Here is a 25,642-nt window from a genome sequence, read left to right on the forward strand (position 1 = left end):
GCGCAATTGCAACACTTAATAATACTAAGAAAGGTAGCTATTTACTGAGCCCTTATTGGGTGCCAGACCTGGTTCTGAGCGCTTTCAGATGTGAGTAGCTGCTCACTACTATTTCCAGTGCCACAGCTGCTGCAGTTGGGCCCGTTGTGCAGATGAGGAAGCACAAGCGGGTATTGGCCCCCAGGACACTCAGGAAGGAAATGGGAGAGGCAGAGCTTGAACTTGGCATCAGACTGGCACTCAGAACCTCAGTGCTTAATCATGTCATACTACTATGTACTGAACTCGACAATTTTACCCTCAAATATAACTGACATAACATTTGCTCCCATTTCCACCACAGTAACTATGGCATATTGTTTATTTCATGCCTTCATTACGGTGACTTCATTAAGTAGGACAAATACTGGCAGTTCTTACAGCTCATTATTGTCCAATAATATACACTGCTCCTGTGAGGAATACAAAGATTAATTATCTTTCTACATCTGAATGGATTCCTAGTTGGTGCCATCATGACAGGGAAAGGAGGAGCAAACCTCAGACTCATAAAGTGGATGCCCTGGTAAACTACCAGACAGAAACCAACCTCCCACTGCAGGAACAACATGAGAACTGCTAGTGAAATATCCCCAACTTCCAAGCAGGTATAAGCCATTTCAGAAAAGCAACTTTCTGACTTCAGAGTAAAACAGAGGAAAGTATAGACAGGGGAACTGAGGACCTTGCAGAGGAAGCCTGTGGATCAGCTCAGCACAAGCCCTTTCTCTGAGAACTGCCCACCCCATCTCCATGGACACAGTCACTGGACCAGAACAGATGGCTGGCTCCAGGTTCCACCCCGGAAAGTGGCACTGAAAGGTTCCCCACCCGGCCCCTACCGTTCCTCTAAGCTGAGGTGATGCAGACTCAGAAGCCGCAAAGCCCTCGTGCTCCGCCAAGTGCACCCATCCGCACACAGGAAAGCCTCACGGAGACACAGGAAGAAGCAGGGGCAAGCGCTGGCTGGTCCTAGAGTGCCAAGCCTGGCAGAGGAGTCGCTCTGGTTCCTGACATCTTCCTGGTTCTTGGTGCCAGTCCCTTCTGAAGGCCTGGCTCTATTTCCTGCCCATTGGTTCCATAAAACACGCAACATATGCCCCCATTTTGGTTACATAATCAGCTGAATCTTTTCCTTGCAACCAACAGAGCCCAGACAAAGGCGAAAGTGCACAGGAGCCTGCATCACCCGAGGCAGTCCTCGGCCAGCTCCATCAAGCAGGATCATTTAGGGGTACAGCTTGTTTGGGTCTCCTCAACCTCTAAGGGGAGAGAGAGGGTGGGGTGGTGGAAAGAGCCCAGGGTTCGGCCATCTCACAGCTGTTTGGTTTCAGCCAAGGCACTTGCCTTCCATGAGCCTTGGGGTCCTCATCAGCAAACCAGCAGGGACAACCACGTTTAAGTGGCCTGATTTGCAAGTCACTGGGAGGAACAAATAAGATTATGGATGGGAGTCAGGGCTGTGGCCTGCTGTGAGCAACCATTTCTATGGGGGAAGCACACATGGACACAGCACCAGAGAATGTATGAAAGTGCCTGGTGTGCCTCCAAGAGGGAACGCAGAGCTAGGCCGCATGTGATACTGGCCCTGATATCAGTTCCCCTACATTAAACCCAGCATGCATGGGGTCAAAACCACAGCACTCTTTCCCTGCTCACTCCCTGGCTCCCTTGCTCTCGGCTCCAGAATCCACTACCCACCAGTGGAGACACACGGCCAAGGACAGCCACCTGGGTTCCTTATCACCTCCTCCTCCTCCCTGCAAGCAGCCTCCCTAGGCTGAACGCAAGCTGGTAGGAAAGCTCTGAGCAGCAAGGCCGCTGACTCCTCCCATCTCTCTACAAGCAGCCACATTCCTCACAAAACTTTAAAACCCCCAGCCTCCCCTCTTTCAGGGAGACGAAACGAAATGAGACAAATTTGAAGGCTCACTCTTGTCTCTCAGCTGATATTACCCAAAATAAAAACCCTTTCCTTGCCATAAGCCTGGCATTCTAGCTTTTATTTGGCCCCTCTTGTATGGTGGGTAGGGAACCTACGTTTATAGGCGCTAACACATGGACCACGGGTCACCCTCAGTATGGCGTTTAAATGTTCTCCTCCATCGGTAGCTAGTTTGCTTCTGCCTGATAATCAGGAATAACTTAGGTGGGACCTGAGTAAACTTCATGTACTCTAGGATAAATATAAGCGCGTATTGAAGCCAATGAGAGGTCAGAATTTCAATTTCCAGATACTAAATTAACTAGCAACTGGAATATTCTGCCTATACCTGGAATTTTCCGGCAGCTGGTCCTAAGCATTACTCATCCAAGTGAAAAGACTCCCTGAGTCTAGTACCAGTAGGCCCCTTAAAGGCAGAAAACCGAATTTACCTCTCTTCGAGACACTCAAATCAGCAAAGTCCCCCCTCCACTTTCTCAGCCCCTTCCTTGATGACAAGGATGGAGATGTCATGACCGTGGCTCCCAGTGAGTGCAACAAACACAGTGGAATATTCTGTGCACAACAGAAAATATATCAAAAGTGGCAAACCTATTTTTTTTTAACATTAAGAATTATATGAGACTTGGCCACCAATTTTAAAAGTAAAATCTTTATATTAGGCTGAGTGAAAGTATATTGAATGTGACCATTTGAAAGTTTTACATAAAAAGCATGATATATGGGGCCGTCCCGGTGGCATAGTGGTTAAGTCACATCCTCCACTTTGGCGGCCCAGGGTTGGTGGGTTCAGATCCCAGGCACAGACCTACATACCACTCACTCATCAAGCCATGCTTCCCACACACAAAATAGAGGAAGACTGGCAACAGATGTCAGCTCAGGGCCAATCTTCCTCACCAAAAAAAAAAAAAAAAAAAAAGTGTGCTATAACATGTATAACATAGCGAATTTGGTTCCCTCTTCCTACTGCACAAAGAGGCAAGCTACATTACTTTTTTTAGCAATTGGAAGGTCATACAAAGGACACTGTATGTCAAAAATGTCTGGGCCCTCCAAATCCACATCTCTACAACTTTGGTGAAAAGGTATCAAAAGTCAAGGGTTTTATAACCAGCCCCATTATCAACATATCATATTTCGCTCATTCCAAAACCTTCTGAAATCTCGATGCATGTACGATCGTGGTGTCTGGAAATTATTTCTGGCAGTGCTTTGTCTTTCTCAGCGGTACATAAAATAATGCTGCATCTCACAATTAATGGCATCTTATAGCCAATAAAGCAGAAGGGATTTTGTGCCACTCCTCACTATTCACACCTCCTTCCCATCCCTGAAAAGAATAATAAATCCGCGCTAGCCTCATTCTGAAAATCCCACTTTATTTGAAAGAGTGAAGCAGCAGCAGTGGGCTATATATCCTCACTCCGTTAGAGAAAAATGAAATTTAACTCACATGCAAAGATAAAAGAGAACAGTTCTCCACAAGTGAGACATGACCTACGGGATCAGAATCCAAACAAGTGCTTTTCCTTTCTTTAAAGCTTCTAACTCGAGCTACAGTATGCACTTCAGATACACAGTCTGGTATCTCAGGGAGGGCAGGAGGAAAAAGAATCAACCTCAGAATGACTTCAGTGAAGAGCTGTAGGCCAGCACGGGGCTTGGTTAAAGGGAGACAAGCTTCAAGTTTAAACGGTAATTTGTGCATCATTATCCTCTCAGGTTGATACAAGATAGTTAGATTAAATAAATTAATCAAAGTACAAATTGTGCCAGCAAGCTCCCGTGCCTAGCTAGGTTCTCCTAAGGCTGACCTGCCAACAGCTCCAAGGCTGCATTTCACAGCGCCCAAATCGGAGCTGGCAGGTGATGGGGGCAGAAGAAATGCATGCAGTCACACGCCCAAGCCAGGCTGGCAATCTGAGGGGCGGGCGGAGGGAGGGCTCTGCTGAGCCGTGACAATGGAAACCGTAAACACAAGATCCATTACAGCCTGAACACCCACAGCCATTTACACATCACGGTTGGAAATAAATCCTCAGCAAAGCAAAGGCCGAGGGGAAGCAGCCATTAATATGCCTTGCCCAAAACACAGTGCAAGATCTCTGTCTGCCGAGATGTGTGACTGGGACACGCCTTTGCTCACCCAGCCTCCTCACCTGGAACTGCTATTAGGAAGTCAGGTTAGTATCAATGTATCAGCATCAATCCTCACTAATGTATCTCATTAGCACACTCCTAAGAGCTAACATTTATTGAGCCCTAGGCTAAGTTCTTTTCTAGCATCAGCTCACTGAATTTTCACAAAAACCCAAGAAGGTAAGAACTATTATTATTCCCGTTCAACGATGTGGAAACTGAGACTCAAGAGAGACCAAGGGACCTGCCCGAGGTCACACAGTAAATAAAGCACAGAGTCTGGATTCAATCTAGACACCTACACTGCTAGGAGGGAAGGGAAGCTCAAGGTAGAAAAAATAACACGGAATTAACAAAAATACAGTTTCCATTTCTCTTAAAAGAGTAATTGATTGGCACAAGCATGAGCCATGCGTAGAGACTGGTGGTAGAATTAGTAAGCAAGGCCCTGCTGCAAGGCGAAGGAGCAGTGACACAGCCTCGTGGAAATGCAAACACACGGCCAGCAGCAGACAGACATGGCTGGGAGAGGCTGGGTCAAAAGAACAAATGATAAGAGTTGATAGAAAAGTTGTAAACCACCACCCTGATCGTTTTGGCTGCCAGTTCCATCTACACCCATGAGATATGGACACGTCATAAAGCAAACCCTATGCAGGCCAATTCGTAAACATCTTTCTTCCTGTGGGGAGAACGAGCACATGGGGATAGTGTATGTTCCTGCCTTCCAAATGGAACTGTTGTACAATCCTATTCAATGGTCACGTTTCTCTGGAACCTTCATTAGAGTATCACCCTTTCTGAGCTTCTGCAGGAAGCCCTTTTTATTCTCCACCAACCACATTACATTGCTCAGCTTCAAAATTCAATTTTCGAACCAATTGTTTCAAAACATTTTCCTTTTTTCTTTCAGAGGAAGGTGTCCACAAGTCTTACCTTTGTCTCCTGTCACCCCACAAGTAGCTCCAAGTAATACAGTCACCCTTCATCAACGGAAGGACTAATACAAGACTCCTTCTGCATTGATGAGCCCTTCTGCAACACTAAAGGATAATTTAGGAAAGGAAATAAAAGGCAGGAGAAGGACAACAGGAAATGAGTGAAGCTGTGAGGGATGGAGGCTGAACCTCAATTTTGGAAATAAGTTCTCAAATCAGAAAGTAAGTCAGAGCTAAAAACACAGCAGGTGCCTTATTGGCAGCACACTTCTGCAGGCCCTGCCGCTAGAGGCTCTAGGGCTGGCTTCAGGGGTCTGCTCAGTCCAGGGCAGTTAGAGTTGGAGGTGATGCTGTGGTACAAAAATAATAATACTCCTAGATCTTCTGATATTTTTGTAAGATTTTGCTCCTTTTTTTTTTTTTTGTGGTGAGGAAGATTGGCTCTAAGCTAACATCTGTTGCCAATCTTCCTCTTTTTACCTGAGGAAGACTGCTGCTGAGCTAACATTTGTACCAATCTTCCTCTATTTTGTACGTGGGACACCACCACAGCCTGGCTTGATGAGCAGTATGCAGGTCTGTACCCAGGATCTGAACCTGCAAACCCCAGGCTGCTGAAGCAGAGCACGTGACTTAACCACTATGCTACCGGGCCAGCCCCAAGATTTTGCTTTTTATACTTACGCTGGTAGTAGACTGCAAAGGAAGGTTGATTTGGCTTCCAATTTAAACTCTATTGTTTTAGCTTGAATATTCGGTAATAAATTTTTTATAGAGTATAACATGCTAAATCACTACAAAATTTGTTGTAGTGTAAGAAGGGTGCAAATATTTTACTAATAACATGCTTTGTATACAAATTCAAGAGAAAAAGAAAACAGCATTTCTTCCTCTATGGCAGTGCTTCTTAAACTTGTTGGGGCCCCAGACTCCTGAAAGAATCTTGATGAAAGCTAAGGATTATTCTCCTGGAAAAAGGTACCTACGTACATTCATGGACCCAACTGAAGCCTGACACAGACCCCAAATTAAGAACTCCTGCCTTTTGTGAAGGTACTTTCTTACGACACATATTTTACTAAACAAAGACAGGCAAGGCCCAGTGAGGGCAGGAGGGAGTAGGAGACTGACGGGCACAGAATGTAATCTAATAGTCCCACCTCTCCCCCAACCAAACGCTTACACTGCTTCTATGACGTTTCTGCTATGACGTGCTGGCAGAAGCCATGGGAACGGAGGAGTATCGCTGTGATAAACAAGATCAGAGGTCATTTCTATAGTCCTGAAAGTCTGTGGAGCGGAGTTATGCTTTAGCAACTCAAATTTAAAAACAACAACAAAAAAACCCCTGAAAATATAACATAATACAGGTAAATTAGGGGATTACAATTCACATAAGAGATTCTCCTCTGCCAGCCTATTTATAATTTAAAATAAAAGATTGACAATGACTTTTGTGATTTATATAAACACCCAGGAACATAGATTTCATAGAAAGCCAGTAAACCTTTGGAAGTTTCTATCTGAAGATTTTACCTGAAAGAAGAGCCATTTTCTACCAATGCTCTCCTAGAAGGACAGCACTGAGTGTTCCAGAAAGCAGTTGCCCAGCATCTGCTGTTGCTGAGACAACAAAGGCGGACCAGGGAGCAGACGATCCGTGAATGTGCTTAGCCACTTACAACCTGGTGGCCTGAGGCAGGTCACTTAACTTCTAGAAATCTGAGCTCCCTCTTCAGTAAAATAAGGCAAAGACTCAGGGTTCTGAGAGAATTGCTGAGGGCGATGACGACAGTTAACCAGTTAACCATATCTGCCTTCTTCCGGAGACCCTCGCATCACCAGCTCTGGGTCTGCACGACCCCCCCTGAGGGAGAGATTCCTGTCAAGCTCGCTTTACAGAGCAGGAAACAGGAGGAAGTTAACCAAGGTCTTGCGTGGTGAAAGGAAGCAGCAGGACTCCAACCCAGGTGACCTGGCCCCAGAGCTCGCGCTTTGAACGCCACACTCCCCAGCCTCCGGGGTCTGACGAGATGACGGATGCGTCCACGCTTTAGAAACTGTGCAGTGCTAAAGTAAATATAAGGTGCTTCTCTAATGTTCACTGCATCCTCTCTCTGCTCTTTTCATCTCTGCCTCAAAATAATCAAGATAATTTGCCTTCTGTTTGTATCCCCAACCTAGTTGAAAAAAACAAATTTAATACGCATTACCCTTCAGCAAGTCAAGTCGTGAGTGGAATGCACAAACCAAATGAAGACGTCTCAGCAGCTGTGTGCTCAGGGAATACAGTGCTTAAGAGTCATGTCCACCCCACCTAAAAAATCCTACCTATGCCCCACCTCCTCCCTCAAAACACATGGAATTAAAATTATAATACAGGCGTCAAAGGCAATTAAGCTACTTATGTAACTCCAAGTGTTTTATTGGTTTGTTTTCTTTGGACGGGCCTTGCTAGACACTGGAAATACAGTGGCGATCAGGCAGACATGGGCCCTGTCCCCAGGATGGGCAAGCAGTACTTACAGCCCAACAGGAGTCATGCCATGATGTGCGCAATGAGGGGGATGCAGAAGCACAAGAGGGAGTACCTCACCCTGACTTGGGGAGTCAGAAAAGATCCGCCCAAGTATGTGACTATAAACAAATAAGGAAAAATAAAATGAGAAAGTATTAGCCAGACAAAAAGAGGGGTGGGGCCCGTTTAACCAGCGTGAGGGCAGGAGAGCAAGCAGGGTGAGTATGGAGCTTCAAGGCGGCTAGGCGCCAGGGCACTACGGCAGTCAGACTCAGACCGTTACAAGCTACATGATGGAGTTGGTCTTAATCCTGAGCGCCGGAAGGAATCATCAACAAATTTTAAACAGGACACTTACGTGATCAAACTTGCATTTTTAAAGGTCACTCTGGGACTGCGTGGGGAAAGACAGGAGGTGGGAAGACAGGGAGGCCATTAGGAGACTGTTGCAAATGTCCTGGCTATGACAGAAGATGGCCTGAAGTAGGGTGAGAGTACTCGTTCATCCATTTAGCAGCAAACACTTAGCAAGCATACAAGTGCCAGGCTCTGTGCTAAGCGCTAGAAACCATGGTCGTGACCACAGTGCTGGACGTGTGTGGGCTCGGCAGAGCCGACGTGTGCAGCGGGTGAAATCCAGAAGGCAGGGGTGCCACCTGGTTTGACTTTACTAGTTTTCCTTAATCCACCCAGAGTCCAGTATTTCCAGCTGTAGGGGAGCAAAATTTGCCACTTTGACATACGGATTATTTTGAATTAAAGCTACTTAAGAAATAGCCAGTGTAAGAAGGACACTCCAACTCTCCTTTGTCCCCTGAAAGCAGGAAATAACTCTCCCATGGGAAAGGTACTCTCCCTGCCCCAGGAGGTAGAGAGACCCCCTTCCTGCCAGAGAGAGGGCATTCAGAGCCGAGCGGCTGTGTAAGCAAACTCTATCAGGTTCTTCACCAATTACCACTGAAGCCTAAATTTTCTTGTCTTGTCAATTCCTCACAAATTTATTGTTTCTTTGTCTAAAAAATATAAAAGCTGCCTGCTTTGGTCATTTCTTTAGGTCCCGTATCTACGAGACCTCTGTACAGACTAATTAAATTTGCTTTTTTTCCTCCTGTTAATCTGTCCTGTGTCAATCTAATAACTAGACCAGCCAGAAGAACTAGGAGGATAGGGAGAGATTTTCCCTTCCGTAACACAGCTCTCCACTGCACACCGACTTTCAACTCATCACCTCCTTCACGAGGCTGGCCTGTTATCTGAGGAGCTGGGGTAGAAGAACGGAGTTCCAGTCACTGGGAACTGCCCTCCAGACCACACCAAAGTGCTGATATTGTCAATGTTCCTTTAGGATCAAAAGCAAACTGGAGGCTTACAAGAGGCCTTGCCCATTTTGTGACTCATCAGAATAAAGCAACTCCCCCGGAGACAGCCTCTGCTAACCAAAAGCTTTGAAAACCTTCCTCGAAAGCAATACATGCCCATCACTATGTGACTGAGAAGGACAACGTTTCATTATTTGGAAGAAGTCTCAACAGGAAAAGCAACATTCCCTACAAGACATCTTGCTAGGAAATTACCACATTCTGGCTTTATAAGCCTAGGTCCCCAAGTACAGCATTTTGGCCGAGGATTCCAATGAACTGCCAGCAGGATAATGTGGTTACACTGTCTGAGCTACTGTGAAAATGCATTAAAATCTCAACGTTAGAGCTCATCCAAGCAATTAAAATTAACACGGACTGCTCTGTTTTAGAATAGGAAAAACAAGGGCTGGGAAGAGTGTTGGCCTCCACAACCCTCTGCTGTTGCCTTTAACATTTTAAAGGCACTGAGAGCTAGCATTTTTGCTATCCAAACCAACTAGTTAGCCAGCGATGTCTCCACTGGCTCGAGTTAAGTGTTTGGGGGCGAAGGGCATGGCAGATGGGAACTTGCAGTGATGAAAGGAAAACCAAGCGCCTGCTATATGCCAGCCCTGTGCTAAGTGCATTCAACACCTGGACAAATAAGTATCTTCAAACTCTTTTTGCACGTGAAGAGGGTGAAATTTGGAGAACTACAGCAAACAGAAACTATCACAGTGATCTCAAAAGGAAAATACACTTCACCTGATCACTAAACAAAACTCTTCAAGAGTCGCTTAATCATTTTCTGCTCATTAAGAAGCAGAGATAAGAATCCACTCTATCTTGAAACTCGGGAGATTCTAATTCTCATCACAAACAGCACAGACGATGCAGGATTTTGAATCAATGCATCCAACGCTGGGAAACATACTGAATTATAAAGTGTGATTTTAAATGGTGAGATAGATAAATGATCAGACGGACAGCTGGGCGGGCAGGCAATCAGGGAGAACACAGTGCATGCAGTGGGCCCCAGCCTGGCCCTGGGTGAGGCACTGAAGTCAGCACACAAGGCCAACCTCACCCATGGGCACAATCACCCTTCAGGGCCCCAGGGAGCTAAACGAAATTCAAACAGACCCAGTCACAAACACAGGGAGTAACTAATGTGCAGCATCCTCTGCTACAGAGTCACTAGTCCATATCACGAAGAACACATGGAGAGTTCTCTTATGACAGACACAGACCAACTGGGTCAGGTTTGAGGTCAAAGGTGGCAAGGGAGTCAGTACCCTGAAGTTGATCAAATGATTGCTTTTTCCCTCTGGACACAAATGTAAGATATGTATTTACGGTTCTCTTGAAATCAATGAGAACCCCTTAAAACAAGCACAGTCTTAGGCTGGAGCAGGATAAGGGCAAACTGGTGGCATGCCAAGGGCAAACAGACCAAAAAAGTGTATATTACTAGCAATAAATTCGCATTTGCATTAAGCATATGACAGAATTAAAATGCACCAAGCTATAAAAACAGGATGATATTTAAGATACCAGGACTGCAAGACAAAATTTCCTTTATGTTTAGACACTGTTCTAGATAAGTTACATATGTTCTAGACAAGTCACTCACGTACCCAGCACTCCGTGAGTTATGCTCCTTTCTGACAGTAAAGACTGGTAAACTGAGGCATATAAAGGGCACTGATTAAGGGGGAAAAGACCAGCAGCAGAGCCAGGAATTATCAAAACCAGGTGCTTCGGGCACTTACTTCCTCTGATCAAGTTAGAAAACTGGATATAGGCTAAGTTCCGGGAAGATGGGAATCTGTCAGTTTCTTCACTGTGTCTAGAGCAGACCTGGAACATAGGACATGCTCAATAATACATATTGAAAGGATGGATGAGATGTGTCCTAGCCAACAGCACACCACTCAAAAGCAGAGTTTGGAAATGAATAAGATTGAACATTTTATAACAAATGCAACCATTTTCTCACATGTGAATGCACGCACACCCTCAAAATCTGCAGACTCTCACCCTCAAAAATCTACCACGTAGAGGGTCATCAGGAGAGAGCCGAACTCAAATGCTTAGTGGTGGCAACTACCGACAAGTGATCAATAATCAGAGAAGCCTACCGACCGACAATAACAATGGTACAATGTAATTCTCCTAAAACACGTGGGGAAAAGACAGAACTGGTGGCATCTCGTGAACCCAACAGAGGACTAAGTACAGCTCCTGTTAAAAATGAAAAAAGTAGGGGGCTGGCCCGGTAGTGCAGCAGTTAAGTTTGCACGTTCCACTTTGGCGGCCCAGGGTTCGCCGGTGCGGATCCTGGGTGCAGACATGTCACCACTTGTCAAGCCATGCTGTGGTAGGCATCCCACATATAAAGGAGAGGAGGATGGGCACGGATGTTAGCTCAGGGCCAGTCTTCCTCAGCAAAAAGAGGAAGATTGGTAGCAGATGTTAGCTCAAAGCTAATCTTCCTCAAAAAAAAGGAAAAAAGTAGGGAGTGATGCCTATCTTTCCACAGCCATCCTTGGTGTCCCCACGAATGCCAAGAAGGACAGTAAGGGGCTCCAAGGCAGTCCCTTTCTTTTCATGACATGCCCAGAAAAGATGCCATTTAGTTGCTAAGATTCCAACTTACCATATCCAGAGCTTAAGGCAGATGAGGGTGCCTGCCTCTCAGAAACTGAGGGGTCTGGGGCTGCTTTGCTCACGGAAGTCAAGGCAGTTCCCCTGAGCCATGTCCACGCCTGGGCTGGGCCCCACACAGCCTTGCTCTGCGCGCAGACTGCAGCTGTCAGTGGATCACACCTGTCCCCGGTGGTTCCCTTTGATACGTCATGTGGACTGACCATTGTTCCTGCTTCACTGACAGGGGCTCAGCAGCCACAAAACCACAGGTAAAAGGCAGTATTTTGATGGACCTCAACAGCAGAAGAAACCTCTCTGCTTTCCTGGACACCCAGTTGAGATTCCCTTTTCAAGCTGCTAAATACTGCGCGTCGCAGTCAGAGGGCTAGCAGTGTGGCCTTGGACAAGTCACTCTCTCTATAAAATGAGGGGTGATGACCTACCTGATCACTGAGGTCCCCTTGAGATCTAACTCTTAGTCAAAGGAGGTACAGTTCCTAGAGTGTGTTTGAGAATATAGCAGGGGGAGGGGCTGGAGTGGGGCTCAATTACTAAGTGCCTACTACGGTACTAGATGTTAGGTATTCAAAGATGACGCCATAATCCCAACCCTGAGAAAATGGGATGGATCTGGAGGGCAAGCAGCTGCAGCACAGGGCAATCGGTGCAGCCGAGAGGCTGTGGGGCAAAAACAGATGAGATCAGCTCTGCCTGGTCGTTCTGGAAGCCTCTCTGAGGCAACACCTTATTGGGCTGGAGGAGGAAGTGGGAGAGAATGCACTCAAGAAGGTACAAGGCGCTCCAGGCAGAGGGGCTGGCGAGCAGCAGGCACAGTCAGCTGCTCCGGGTTCCCTATGTAGGAGCCGAGGTGCACCTCGCACAGCAGCCACGAACGAAGCGGGGGCTTCAGTAAGTCTGACAGGGCACCACAGGGGGAAGACAGACGTCACTGACTTGCCAGAGCCCGCCCTGGAGAGATGAGTAAACTGTCCCGAGCCAAGGCCCTGGCCCAGGGACCGACCCCACAACCAGCTCCACCAAGCCCGAGAGGCTGCAGAGAGCTGGCGCCTCCCCAAACAAACAGGTGACTGCAGCAAAAAGCAAAAGAGCGCGAACAACAGGGCTGCGGACAGCAAGCTCCGAAGCCACAGGACAGAGCGGTGAGCAGGGGCCAGACAGATGGCAGCTTCCCCCGTCACAAAGGGCAGGACTCCTGAGCCCAGCCCAGCGGATCCTGGAGATTAGGGTACGGCGGCCAGAGAGTTCCGGATAGAGCTTCTTGGCACTCACTTCCGTACCTCCTCCCTTCCAGTTCTCCCGTACGTGACAACAACAACAATCTGAAAAAAGTCAAGGTGAAATAAACAGAAGCAGATTCTGAAGAGGAAAAACACAAACAAATACTCTAAAAAGGAAGAAGGAAGAGATTTAGAGGCTTCAATTTAACCCCATTCAAATACTCTTTTATGACACACTCAGAAATACCTAGTACCAGCACTAACTACCACAGACGGGCCCCAACTTACAACAGTTTGACTTATGATTTTCTGACTTTACGATGGTGCGAAAGCTGCGCGCATTCAGTAGAAATCGCACTTGGAATTCTGAACGGAGCTTGTCCCCGGCCCGCGCGATGCGGTCCGAACCCCTGGTGATGCTGGGCAGCGGCGGAGGCAGCGCCAGGTTGGCCTGGAGATCCCGAGGGTGAACGGCCGACACACACCCCCACACGCTGCACCCACACAGCCTTCTGCTCGTCACTTTCAGTACAGCGTTCAGTACGTTACAAGAGACGGTCACCACTGTGGCACAAACAGGCTTTGTGTAGGTGATTTTGCCCAGCTGTGGGCTCATGTGAGCGTTCTGAGCACGTTTAAGGGAGGCGAGGCTAAGCAAGGATGTTCGGGAGGTGAGGTGGATTAAACGCATTTTCGATTTAGGATGTTTTCCACTTAGTATGGGTTTATCAGGACGTGACCCCCTCGTAAGTCGAGGAAGACCTATATTTGTAAAATGGCACTATGTATCCTACCCCAAAACAGAAACTTTATATACATTTTCTAATTAGACACTCAGACCAACCCTATGAGACTGGTATCTTGCCCATTTTATAGTCCAGCAGACTGAGGCTCAAAGCTGTTAGCTAACTTGCCCAAAACCTAAGTCCTAATATAGGACAAGGCTTAATCTCATGTGGGTAACAAAGAGGCAGAGTGGGATAAAAGCAGTAACAGGTGTAAACAGCGCACCTAACTTGGGCCCATCTCAGGACTTCCCAGAGGAGGTGACAACTAAGTGAGACCTGAATGATTAAAAGTAACAGATAACTTGCCAGGGTCTATGCTGAACACTCAAGTGCAGTGTTCATGTAATCCTCACAACTACCCTAAGAAGCAGGACTGTTCATGCCATTTTTCAGATGAGGAAACTGAGGCTAGGGGACCCGCCTGCTTCTGGACTCAGGTCCCTGAGTACCATGACAGAATGCCTCCAAACCCCAGTGAGGGAGCTGGACTTAATTTTAAGGAAGATGGAGGAAACCACTGAGGAGCAATCAATCAGATGTCTACTTTATAAAGATCTCTGGAAAGCTGCAAAGTGGAAAATAGATTAGAAGCGGTAGGGACAGGCAGGAAACCAGTGGGCAGCCTGTAGCATCACCCCAAGCAATGATGGGGACCTGCACTCAGGCAGCAGCAGTTGAGAGAGACAGGAAAGACTAGGAGGTTTTGAAGAGGTGGAATCAACAGACCTTGGTCAGTAGGTGTGAGGGTCTGGGCACCAGGCCGGATAAGCCACCCGCCGCGAGGAGTAGGTAGTGGGAGAAGGATTTTAGTTCTGGACTCCTTCAGGCTGAGAGGCCTGTGAGTCTCCAAGTGCAGCTGCCTGGATCTGGATCTCAGGAGAGAGACTAGGCTGGCGATGGAGTCGGGTGTCAGTGTGTGGCTGGCGTGAAGCTGCAGAAGAGATGAGAGGGCCAGAGAGGCAGAGACGGGAGAGGAGCACTAACAACCTAGCGGCCCTTCCAGATCACACCCTCCGGGAAGAAGAGGATAAGAAAACTGGCAGGCTAACAACAGTTTCTTTCTGCACTTGTAATGACATGCTTCCTCCCACCATCAGCTTACCATGAAGACAAACGACATGGGACAATTTCCTTTCTACTCAACATTCCTGGAAGAGAAGACAAAGTGTCCTTTTCAGGTTTTGGTTACAATCTACAGAAGGCTTTGGACAAACAACACATACCTAACCAGCCCAGAACAGGCCAATGTAAGTTGGCCAAAGAAGGAATCAAGATGAGTCCCCCATGGACAGCGAGTCCGGGGAGGCAGGCGTGACGCACATCCAGCAGCCTCCGCAGCCTCCCCAGGGCAAGCCCAGGGCAGCTTCTAAAGAGAGTTCCTGCTCTCTTAGAGAAAAAGAAGGAGGGAGTCACAAACCTGATTCCAGGCCACAATAAAGTGACAATTTTCAGAAACCACAACTAATAAACAGAACATAAAGATGTGGAATTAGGCCAAAGCCTTGGGATAGAAACCATTTAGAATTACAGGGGCATCACTTGATTCTCATTAACATTTACACTTCGTATGTTACAAAGGCTACTGCTGTCTAGAGAACCTGTGAAAGGCAATTTTCGACTAAAGTCCTCTCAGGCTGCTGCTCTATTCTGATGTATTTGGAGATGCTCCGTCACGTACACAACAGCATACACAACAGTTGTACTTAAGAAACGTCACTGGACAAGAACTACTCTTCTCCATTCCCCAGGTTATGCTTTCATTTCTGTAACCAGGAAATGCATAAATAAGTCCCCTGAACCTTCCAAGTCAGAGCTGGAAGGGCCCTGAGAGGCCATCCAGTCCACCCCTTCATCCTATCAATGAGGAAGCTAGAACCCAGAGGAGGAAAGCCACTGGCATAGGGTCACATAGCTGGTCCCCCAGCTAGACAGTGGACAGCCAAGACTGAATACTGGTCTCTTCAAACCTCTGTCCAGTGTTCTCAGGACGACACGCTGCCTTCCTAAAGCTTTACCAGTGCCACAAGAAGGAGCGAGAACAGCTAACACCACTGCAGGCTCAGTCGCACCGGACCCTGCGCTAGGTACCTCGGCTGTGTTCAACCCATTAATCCTCACAAGAGGCCCGTATGGGAGAAGCTGTTATTATCCACTTCTCACCGAGGAGGAGGCTGAGACAGACAGATGTCACTTGCCCCAATCATACAGCTGATAGAGGGGGCGGGGGAGTCAAAGCCACGAGAGTGAACTCCACGGCCCTGCTAGTAACAAGCACCTAAGTTACAGAGTGGATATAGCCCAAATGTTTACTTTTACACTGGCTGTTGTGTGCAAACATTTCCTAAAGAAACAACGCTAGAAATCCCAGACTAGTCCACAATATCTTCCCACCAGGCAAGGGGGCTCCAGACGGATCTGAATTCCGAGCTCTGGGAAGAAGGCCTTATTGAGTGCCAAAGTGAGAAGATTCCTCCTCAGTTTGGACAAATGGTCTGCCCTGGGCAAAATATAGCCCTTCTCACCTCCTTCTCTTCAGTCCCCTCACCCTGCCTTTACTGTTCCTCAATTCCCACATCCCGTCCAAGCCTGGCCCAACCCCAGGGCTCAGGACCAAACCCCCAATCCCTCACCCCCACCTCCAGGTTTTATGAGGAAAGATCCCCTGCCCACTAATTCATACTAAAGTGTAAACTGTTGATGTTACTCTCAGGCTTCCACAGCGGGGAAAGGTGCTGATAATCTAAGGGAATTTCTTTTCGTTTTTAACATTGGTACCTGAGCTAACATCTGTTGCCAATCTTCCTTTTTTTTTTTTGCCCCTTCTTCTCCTCCCTGAAGCCCCCAGTACATAGCTGCGTGTTCTAGTTGTAGGTCCTTCTGGCTCTATGTGGGACACTGCCTCAGCACGGCCTGACGGGTGGTGCAAGGTCCATGCCCAGGATCCAAACTGGCAAAACCCCAGGCCACTGAAGTGGAGTGCACGAACTTAACCACTCGGCCATCGAGCTGGCCCCTGGAATTTCTAATTTGCAGAACTTCAGGAGAAAATATTAAAGTCAAGTGTAGGAGGACTTGTGATAGAGTGAAAAATCACTGGAAGATACGACAGTGCTGCCTGGGGGTCTGTCCTCATCACTGTTGGTTAAGTAATAATACCAGCCCCTAGAGAGTATTCATTCTGTGCCAGGTAAGTGCTTCACTTATGTTACTCATTTAGTCTCATAATGTCTTTCTGAAGTAGGTATAATTATCACCCCTAATTTAGAGAATAGAAAACGGAGAGGCACGGAGAGGTTAGCCTCACAGCCATTAGGTAACAGAGCTGGGATGTGAACCAAAGTGGTCCAGCTCCGGAGCCTACGCTCGTAACCACTGAGGAATCCTGCCACTCCATAAATAAATACACACACGCACTATTACCAGGCTTGGAAATGACGACTATCATTTATATAACACAATACATGTGAGTTATCCTAAGGCATTTTACATGTATCATTTCACTTAATCTTCACTACAACACTATGATACAAATACTAGAACCATCCCCATTTTATAGACGAAAATGCTTTAAAAGAGTCTTTCACTTGTTGAAAGCACTTGTTCAAAGTTAAGTGCAGAGCTGAATCAGACCTCAAGCAGCCTAACTTGATAACTTACATTTAAGAGTTGACATTTCTGGCTATACTTTCCTTTACGTCTGAATCCAACAGTATTTAGAAATGCAGGAGATTGGTTTTGTTTCATTGTTTTTTCCGTTGCTGTGGTTTTTTTGTTTTGTTTTTTTTGAGGAAGATTAGCCCTGAGCTAACATCTGCTGCCAACCCTCCTCTTTTTGCTGAGGAAGACTGGCCCTGAGCTCACATCCGTGCCCATCTTCCTCTACGTTATACGTGGGATGCCTACCACAGCATGGCTTGCTAAGTGGTGCCATGTCCGCACTGGGATCCCAACCGGCGAACCCCAGGCCGCCGAAGCAGAACGTGCGAACTTAACCGCTGCACCACTGGGCCAGCCCCTCGTTGTTTTTTCTGTTTGGTTGTGTTATTCTTTGTTCTTTTCAAAACAGCTCCCATGGTATCAGGGTTTGGGAGTGCAGAGGGAGGAGAAGGGTGTAGGGTTCAAAGCTAACCAGGGCAGTCTCTACGACAGTCAAGCCCACCGCTATCAAGTTCAAGTGATCGGGTGCTATGAGGGTCAGCTTTAGGTGAAAGAACACCTCTAAGAATGGTACCTGGCACCTTTGCTAACAACAACAGGGCCTGATCCCATGTCGGGATGATTGAGCTTTGGGGGCATTGAAGCGATTTTCTTTGTTCATTATGTTCTAAAGGAATCTGTATTCCCTGAACACATATCAGAGAGAAGGAGTTAGTAGGCCTGGTGGTGAGGAAAACACCAGGAACAAAAATTAGCGACTGATAATTCACCAAGTAGGATAATCCCAAAAAGGCTGGTAGAGTTGACTCTTCTTCTCAGACAGTTTTCACATCACTGCCAAAGCGACAGCTGCCACAGAACACCTGACACCAGGTGTGGTAGCTCAAATTAGCCTGACTCTGTCAACTCCAGAAGACTTCTACGAAGTTCCCTCCCTTCCTCAGCACTGGCTGTCAACCTGGCTCTCTTAGAAAGGGCACACCTGGTGACAAACGATGTAGATAAAACTGCTAACCTCAGCCCTCAAAGAGCTTATCATCAGTTCAACAACTGACCTCACCTTGTCCTTCCAAATTACCCTTCTGGAATCCAGCCCTGGCCTCCATCACAGGATCTCAGAATTTTCTCTCATCTACAAGTAGCACAACTAGATTTTTCAGTAACGGCCAAAAATGGAAATGCCCTTATCGCACTTCATCAAAAATACAAGTATGCGACCACAAAAGGAGTTGTAAATTAAAAATTCAACAGAAAAAGCTTTTATCTATTCTTTCATTCATTCCATGAATTTTAATTGAATGCTTACTATATACCGGGCACCTTTCTAGGTGCTGGGCACTCCCAGCAGGGAACAAGACAGACATAGTACCTCTCCTCAGGGGCTTAAAAGGGACAGGGTCCCTAAAGGAAAGGGCTCAGTGTTGTAATTTAAAACAATCCCACCCCTGTTAGCTCCACACGCAGAAACATAAAGAGCACGCTCAAGGATGGATCTGAGAGAGAGGGCTGGTACAGTAACTTGAAGCCATTGAGTGACTAGATTCTGACAACAACAGTTTGGGAGGGTAGAAAGGAGGCAACGTCTTCAGACATCCCGACTGAATATTCTTGAAATAGAAAGCTGCTCTTTCTCTAATAAAAATGAAAAATTAAGCAGTAAAAACAAATAAAAGCAGCAGCTTCCTCTGGGCCCATTTCCCACCCCCACGAAAAAGTGGCATGGCTGGGCTCTTTGCTACTTCGGACATCACCAGAGAAAGGCTGAAGTCTTAGTCTGCTTTTCAGACAAATACATAAGTAGCCTTACACCACAAACAGATGAAAAGGTCAAAGCCGAAAACAAAAGCCTGGTGACAGGACACTGGAAACCTTCAGAAAGGGACCTTCAGAAGAGGTTCAGTCTAACTCTCCGCAGATCTGAACATCACAGGCGATATGAAGTCCACATTGACTATTTCACAGTGAGGACAGAGCTGATGCCAATTATTTTTTGCCCTCGTCAAGAGAGCTTGTCATCTCCCTACAGAACAATTATCCATAGGTGCACAATAGTTGAAAGCTAAATTCTTTCCCCAATTCAGCATGGAAAAAGTGCTGCTCACAGCAATTTGACATCATTTCATTAGATTAGATTAATTTTTAAATGTGTTATCCTAACAATTATGCCAACCACCATATAATTAATATTCTAACTGACTTTACAAAAATTACAAAATCCCCTAAAGAAAATAATTAGTCATTAAGCATGAACGAGACTTTTCTATGGCCAGTAGCACATAAAACAGAAAGTTCATCACGTAATGGGTGGTATCAAAGCCTTTCCCACACTTCCTTCAATTCTTAGCCAACAGTGCGTAAAGCTGACATTGGCAAGTTACGCCAAACTTCACTTGAAATAGTAATGTACTTACTGGTTTAAACTCTTTGAGGGTAAAATGATGAATGATGAAAGCTTTAGCAATTAAAAAGCTCTTTTAATTTGTAGGAGAGGCAAGATAAACACATCTAATTGTTCGCTGCCTCCATCTCCCCAGCTGGAAACTGGAATACAGCTTATTTCTTGGGGCTACTTCTTGAGTTGATTAAAGCACATGAGGCGCCCTTACCCTTGTTTTCCTCTTTTCTTTCAGGGATTTATGTATTCTTATAATCTACCTTAAATCCTGTCTAGAGTCAGGCAAGACATAAACAAGTCGTAGTCGAATAGGGCATTCTCTACCATAACAGAAATAGAAAACCCGTTTTCCCCGCAGCCCTCCTCTGAATAATTGGCCGAGGCCGCCTAGCCCCAGAACAGAGCTGGGAGCCCGTACATGGCCTCAGCAGGAAAAAAGGCAGCAGCTGATTAGTGGTGTCGGCCCCGGACAACAGCAACAGTTTGAGGATGCATGTACCATGTATTTGCCACCTCCATCCTTCAATAAACCATTAAAAATTAGTACAATGCATACAGATTCATGAATAAAACAGAACATATGAATTGTGTTTAGGACGTTGGTTAAGGGGGGAGGGGATGTTTTCCATAGTTAAATACCTTAAGCCAAACTAGATTAAACCATCAAGCTTTAGAGGAAAGAACACTGAACTAAGTCAGGAAATGCAAATTGCAGCCTAGCTGTGGAGCTGTGAGCAGGCTGGTTCACGGGGCCTCGGTTTGCTCAGCTATAAAATAAGGGGTTGAACTAAAGATCTCGTAATCATTCTCTTCACTTCTATTGATCAATGGTACAAGCAGCCTGAAATCCCCTCTCTGCTGGGGCACTAGGGAGCTGGAGAAAGGGCAGCTCCTTTACAGGAGAGTTACTTTACAGGACACAACTAAAACCCCCGTATCTCTCACACTGCTTATACGGGATTTACGATCTGTGATAAAGTTTGACATCAATTTTTAATCTGTAGCATCTCCAGGACAAGAAGGTCTATATACGGTAATATTTCTCTCCCTTAATACAACCTCTTTTCCACCTTGGGGCAAGGGTGGGGGTCAGGGGCAGGGACTTCTATTTTAATACTCCAACTATTAAGTTCAGCAAGCAATTAAACTACCTTCACTCAAAAGTTAAGTATCATCACTTCAATTTAAAACCAGTCACTTCCACTGGAGTCCGAGTCACTCGTGGCTTTGAGACGAGCCTAAACATTCCCACCACTGAAAAGTCTCCACCACTCTAGCCTATTCCAAGAACAACTTTATCCACATGATACATCAACACAACTTCCATGTCCAAACATCAAAAAGCAAGACTTTCCCCTGGGAGTCCAACCAGAATTGAGTCATACCGTGCACCTACTGATCAGATCCCACCCAATCACCATGGAAACTCACATTAAAATGATCAAGAGCACCCCTGAGGAAACAAGGAAGCTCAAACAGGACAGCCCGAGAGGGCAGTGTTGTCTGTGCAGGGCTGGGACAGTCTCAGATGTGGCTGTGGCAACTGCAACAGACATCTATGATCTTTCTGTCTGCCCTGCAGCCTCTCCTTTTGGGAACTGTCTCTCTCAAATTCCAAGGAGCCCCACTTCCTGTGCTTTAGGTGATCTCTGCTGGCCAAAGACTCCCACCCCTGGGACTCAATGAATTGTGTTGGGGGTCACCCACCAAGCAGGCCAGAATCCTTTTTCAGGGTCTGATGTGGACACCAGGAGATCACCTGGTATAAAGACCACAAAACCTACAACTGTCAGGCTGTCTTTTCCACCACGTGGGGAGCATCAGGCTAACACTGGAGAGCAGGCCTAGAGAGGGCAAGAGAGTGAGAGATCCCTGCACTACCTGGGCACTCTGATCCTAAGACTGAACAGCATTTCTGTCAACAGCAGCCCAGAGTTTGGGGGACAAGCCTTACAGGCCAAACATATGCATCCAAGGTTCAAGTTCTTTCTTTAGTACTCCATGACGAATCACTGTCCCCTGAACCTCAGACTCAGCTTCCAGGGTCCACTTCAAACCAAAGAACGCCAAATACTGCCCTAGAGAAATTCAAAGAAAAACTTCCACACACCAGAAAAGCTGTCAGGGCTCATCTGTCATCCCAGACCCGAAGAGGGAAAGGACCACGAAAAAGAGGAACAAGACAATGGATAACTGGAGGGGGCTGAACAGTCCACAACCAATAACCGTAAGAACAACTGCCTCCAGGAAGGGAGTGCAGTCTAATGAGAAAAGCTCCCCAAGTCATTCCAGACATTCCAGCTGTCTATCCGCAGGAGAGAAAAGATACACAACAACCCACAGCACCCAAACAAAAGGAACCTGTCAGTACACAAACTGTTTCCGGGCTTATGAGCCTAATTGTTCCTGTTATTTTTAGACTACAGTTTGCTGTTCCTTTCACAGCCGTCCTAGGGTCTATGCCACGGGCCTGCATGCTGAACGAAACCATAAATGGCAAATTCTACAGAGCATGTTTAGAACAATGTCCCTCAGACGGGATCTAAAGTAATGAGAGAGTAATTAGAACGCGATCTAAGAAACAGGACTCTAGAGATGTTCTTCCCAGTGACGATGGGGAAAAACAGCAGAAGCAACAGAACCGTGTGGGTGGCTGACCCACACATTTGGACCGCCAGTCCTTAACCTCCTGGGGGCCGTGGAACTCCTCTGAGAATCTGATGTAAGCTAAGAAGTCTTCCCCCCAAAAAAACGCACATAACACAACATTTTGCATATAATTTCAAAAGGTTCACAAAAGCTGCTTCCTACAGCCGGACTCCAGTTTAAATACACCTGATTAGCATTTTTTTAATTTAATTATCTCAGCATCACGATCAAGCCTCAAAGACTTCAAAAGACTACAAATAGCTCACAGAGAAATCCTAAAGTTTCCAACTCTGTAATCCCATGCTGAATCAAGAACAAAAAACAAATAAAAACCTCACCTTCTACGCTTATAAATAGAGGAAAACTTTGCCTTTCCTGTATTGGCGTCACTTCTGACACGTCTCCCTTACCTTGTTTGACCATTTGTATGCTTGAAGGAGTTGACTATAGAGAGGAGTTTTGTCCTGCACAGGATCCAGGCTTAACAGTCCACTGTTATGGAGAGGGTGGTTCTCAGACGGCTTGCCCACCAAATTGCTCAGACGTTCCAGTTCACTGAAAAGTACATAGATAAAGCAAATAAACCTGAGTCCACTGAAACTCCACTGTTTAGCCAACCACATTGGTCAAAGGCTGCTCTTCAAGCTGTCCATTAGAAGTCTCTTAAGAAGAAATACTTTTTGAAAGGTGACAATCAAGAAAACCCCTAACAGAACTTAATTTTAAAACCAAGCTCTCTGGTGCCATTCCAAAGGAGAAAAAAAGTTAAGAGCACTGTAATCAACAAGACTTCTAAAACTGGGATTGACAACTTGAATTATTCTTGGGGGGGCGGGGGGCGATGCCACACCATACAGCCTTCTGGAATTTTGAAATGTGGTATAACACTGCTTCTTCCTAAGAGTTTTCAGAGCCACGTACGGATCATTACATTTAGCAGAACAGCAAGTACCTGCATAAATAATGATTATTTATCATTCACATAGGGATAGATTTGTACATGGTGCTTCACAGATGGTAAAACGTAACAAAACAAAGAAGAGATAAAATAAACAAACGGAATGGGAAGACACCACCAAGGGGGCTGTGTCAAAGAAACACACTTCAGTCTAGCAGGAAAACTCTAGGAAAGCTTGGCAAAGTCAGCCAACAGCAAAAGCACATTCCAGGAGCACGTTCGGAGGGGCCAGTCCCAAACAGTCAACAAGACTCTCTAGGAACAGCTTCCCACGCCACTTTCATTGGGAATCTTCAGCCACCTTCCTCTTGGCACTATTGTATAAAGATTTAAGACGGCAAAGGGGTAAACTTTCTAAAATGGTGAAGGGTTCTAACATCCTGCATATTACAAAGGGAAGCAAATGAGAGAGGAAATGGAAAAGAAAGAACCACCCCTCCAGCAGGGAAAGTATTAACTGGCACTGCGCCAGAGAACAGCAAGTGGACGTGGGAGTTGAGGAGGGGTGTGGGACTTCCTGGCTTCCCCCCAAAAACCAATGGCAACTACTCAGGGGAGAAAAGAGGCACCCATCATTTGGTCACCACCTCCTCCTCCATTCTACCTCCTCCTTCCATCTGGTTACTAAGGAGACCAAATTAAGAAAAAAAAAAAAACCCAACCACTCCAGAATTCATCGGGTGACTAGCTCAACAAATGCCTTTCCTGCTAAGGTCAGTTCTGAGAAATAAAAGGCAAAACTCCTGAAATTCTAACCTCCCTGGAAAGGACCGCCTCTCTTAAAGAAGGGAAGGCAAGTTCAGGATGTAACCAGTTAAAGACTGCCTACTATGTGCCGGGCATTTTACAAACCTCCTCTCAATTAATTCTTACAATAACACTTACAATGTAGAAGTAAAGAAGGTGAAGAAAGAGAAAGAAAGTTGCAATCCCTAACCCTAAAGGACCACACTTAATCACTGTTGGGGGGAGGGGGGTTAAGCATAAGCGATTAAGCTGGTAAAGCTTGAGATGAGGTCTCTCTAGAGGAAGGGACAGAACAGGAGCAGTGAGAGGACTGATCAGGCGGACAAGAAGAAAAGACAGATCAAGGCCTGTTTTGTCGTGTTTGGGGGTGAGACAAGGTGGAACTGATGCATTCCAGGTTCAGGGCCAAGGCATCGGGGTGAATCAGATCGGGTGCTCTTGGGTTCGGGCAGCGCTGATCGGGTCCCGTTTGGCACTATCAGGACTGTTTGATCAGGCGTGGTGGGGCACAGAGGGCCTACAGGTGAGAAACCTGCCAGGCTGAGAGGAAAAGTGGAAGTTCACGGGAAGAGCGCGTCTCCTGGTGAGGAATGGAACGACCACAGAAGGGGTCCCGAGCGGCGGGAGAAAGCCAGGACCGGGAGGCCAAGAGAAGAGAGACGAGAGGGCGGAGGTGGGGGATGAGATGTCCCTGAGGGGCCGGCAGAGGCTTGGAGAGGAGGGAGACAGAGCAAGGGAAAGGCAGGGCAGCCCCTGAATGGGAAGACTCGTGTGGGGTCGGGACAGGGTGGGAGTCTGGCGGGTCGCCGACCCCGGTCCCTTGGGCCGGTACCTACTTGAGGTCCCGGTTGACAGACTGCAAGTTGTCCTGGAAATGCGCAATGAAGGCCTTCTCCCTGCCCTCCAGCGTCTCCTTGTTCCGCATGCCATCCTTCAGGCAGTCGAACACCCTGCTCACGCTGGAGCGCAGCGCCTGGATAGCACTGATGGCCTGGGCAAAGGCCTCCAGGTTCACACCGACACTGAGCACGTCCGCCATGTTGCCGCCGCCACAGCGGGCTCTCCAAAGCCGGCTTCGCGAGCAAAAATCCGCGCTCACTGATGACGCAGACCCTCGAAGGCCTCTGGGAAATGTAGTTCTCTAGGGGCGGGACAGCCGTGGCGGTCGGTGCGGGCGCTGTCCGAAAGAGGCTTTCCATTTTAAACGAATGTGTGGGCAGGAAAGTGAGCCTCTCGATTGGAGACTTCACTCCCAGCTTTCTTAGTGGTGACAAGGAAATACAAAAAGTTCCTGCTTTTCCCCAAACTTGCGCTCTTGGGAGTCCTAGGGAAAAGAATTGCTCAGAGCAAATAGTGTCCATGGAGTAAAGAATCATAACCTGTTGAAAAAACTGATTCCGTATTCATAAATAAGGGGGGAGAGGGAAATTTCTTCTCTACAGTGGAAAGCCAGCTAATAAATGTAGGAGCAATGATGGAAAGAAAATTGCCATCTGGCAACCATTGGAAGAATAATTGATTCAGATAGGAATCAAGGGATCCTAACACTGTGAGTGGAAGTGTGAGGAGTAAACAGGATATTTGCATAGTCTCAAAGTATCATCCCACAAGAAACTTATTAATTAAGGGAAAGGTAATG

At 46.7% G+C, this 25,642-nt stretch overlaps 1 protein-coding gene across 2 annotated transcripts in view; it reads right to left on the reverse strand.

The window, feature by feature from the left end:
• MED27 (mediator complex subunit 27) overlaps positions 1 to 25,048 on the reverse strand; it is a 192,440-nt gene extending 167,392 nt beyond the window's left edge. For both annotated transcript variants that reach the window (XM_046637728.1, XM_046637737.1), the window contains exons 1-2: positions 24,840 to 25,048; positions 22,709 to 22,853 (exon numbers count right to left, since the gene is read on the reverse strand). In XM_046637728.1, coding sequence (XP_046493684.1) covers positions 22,709 to 22,853; positions 24,840 to 25,042 — 348 coding nt within the window. In that variant the 5' untranslated portion in view covers positions 25,043 to 25,048. The remainder of the gene's footprint in view (positions 1 to 22,708; positions 22,854 to 24,839) is intronic.
• Positions 25,049 to 25,642: the final 594 nt, after the last annotated feature.

The sequence above is a fragment of the Equus quagga genome, chromosome 1 (assembly GCF_021613505.1).
Source record: "Equus quagga isolate Etosha38 chromosome 1, UCLA_HA_Equagga_1.0, whole genome shotgun sequence".
Lineage (NCBI taxonomy): Eukaryota > Metazoa > Chordata > Mammalia > Perissodactyla > Equidae > Equus > Equus quagga.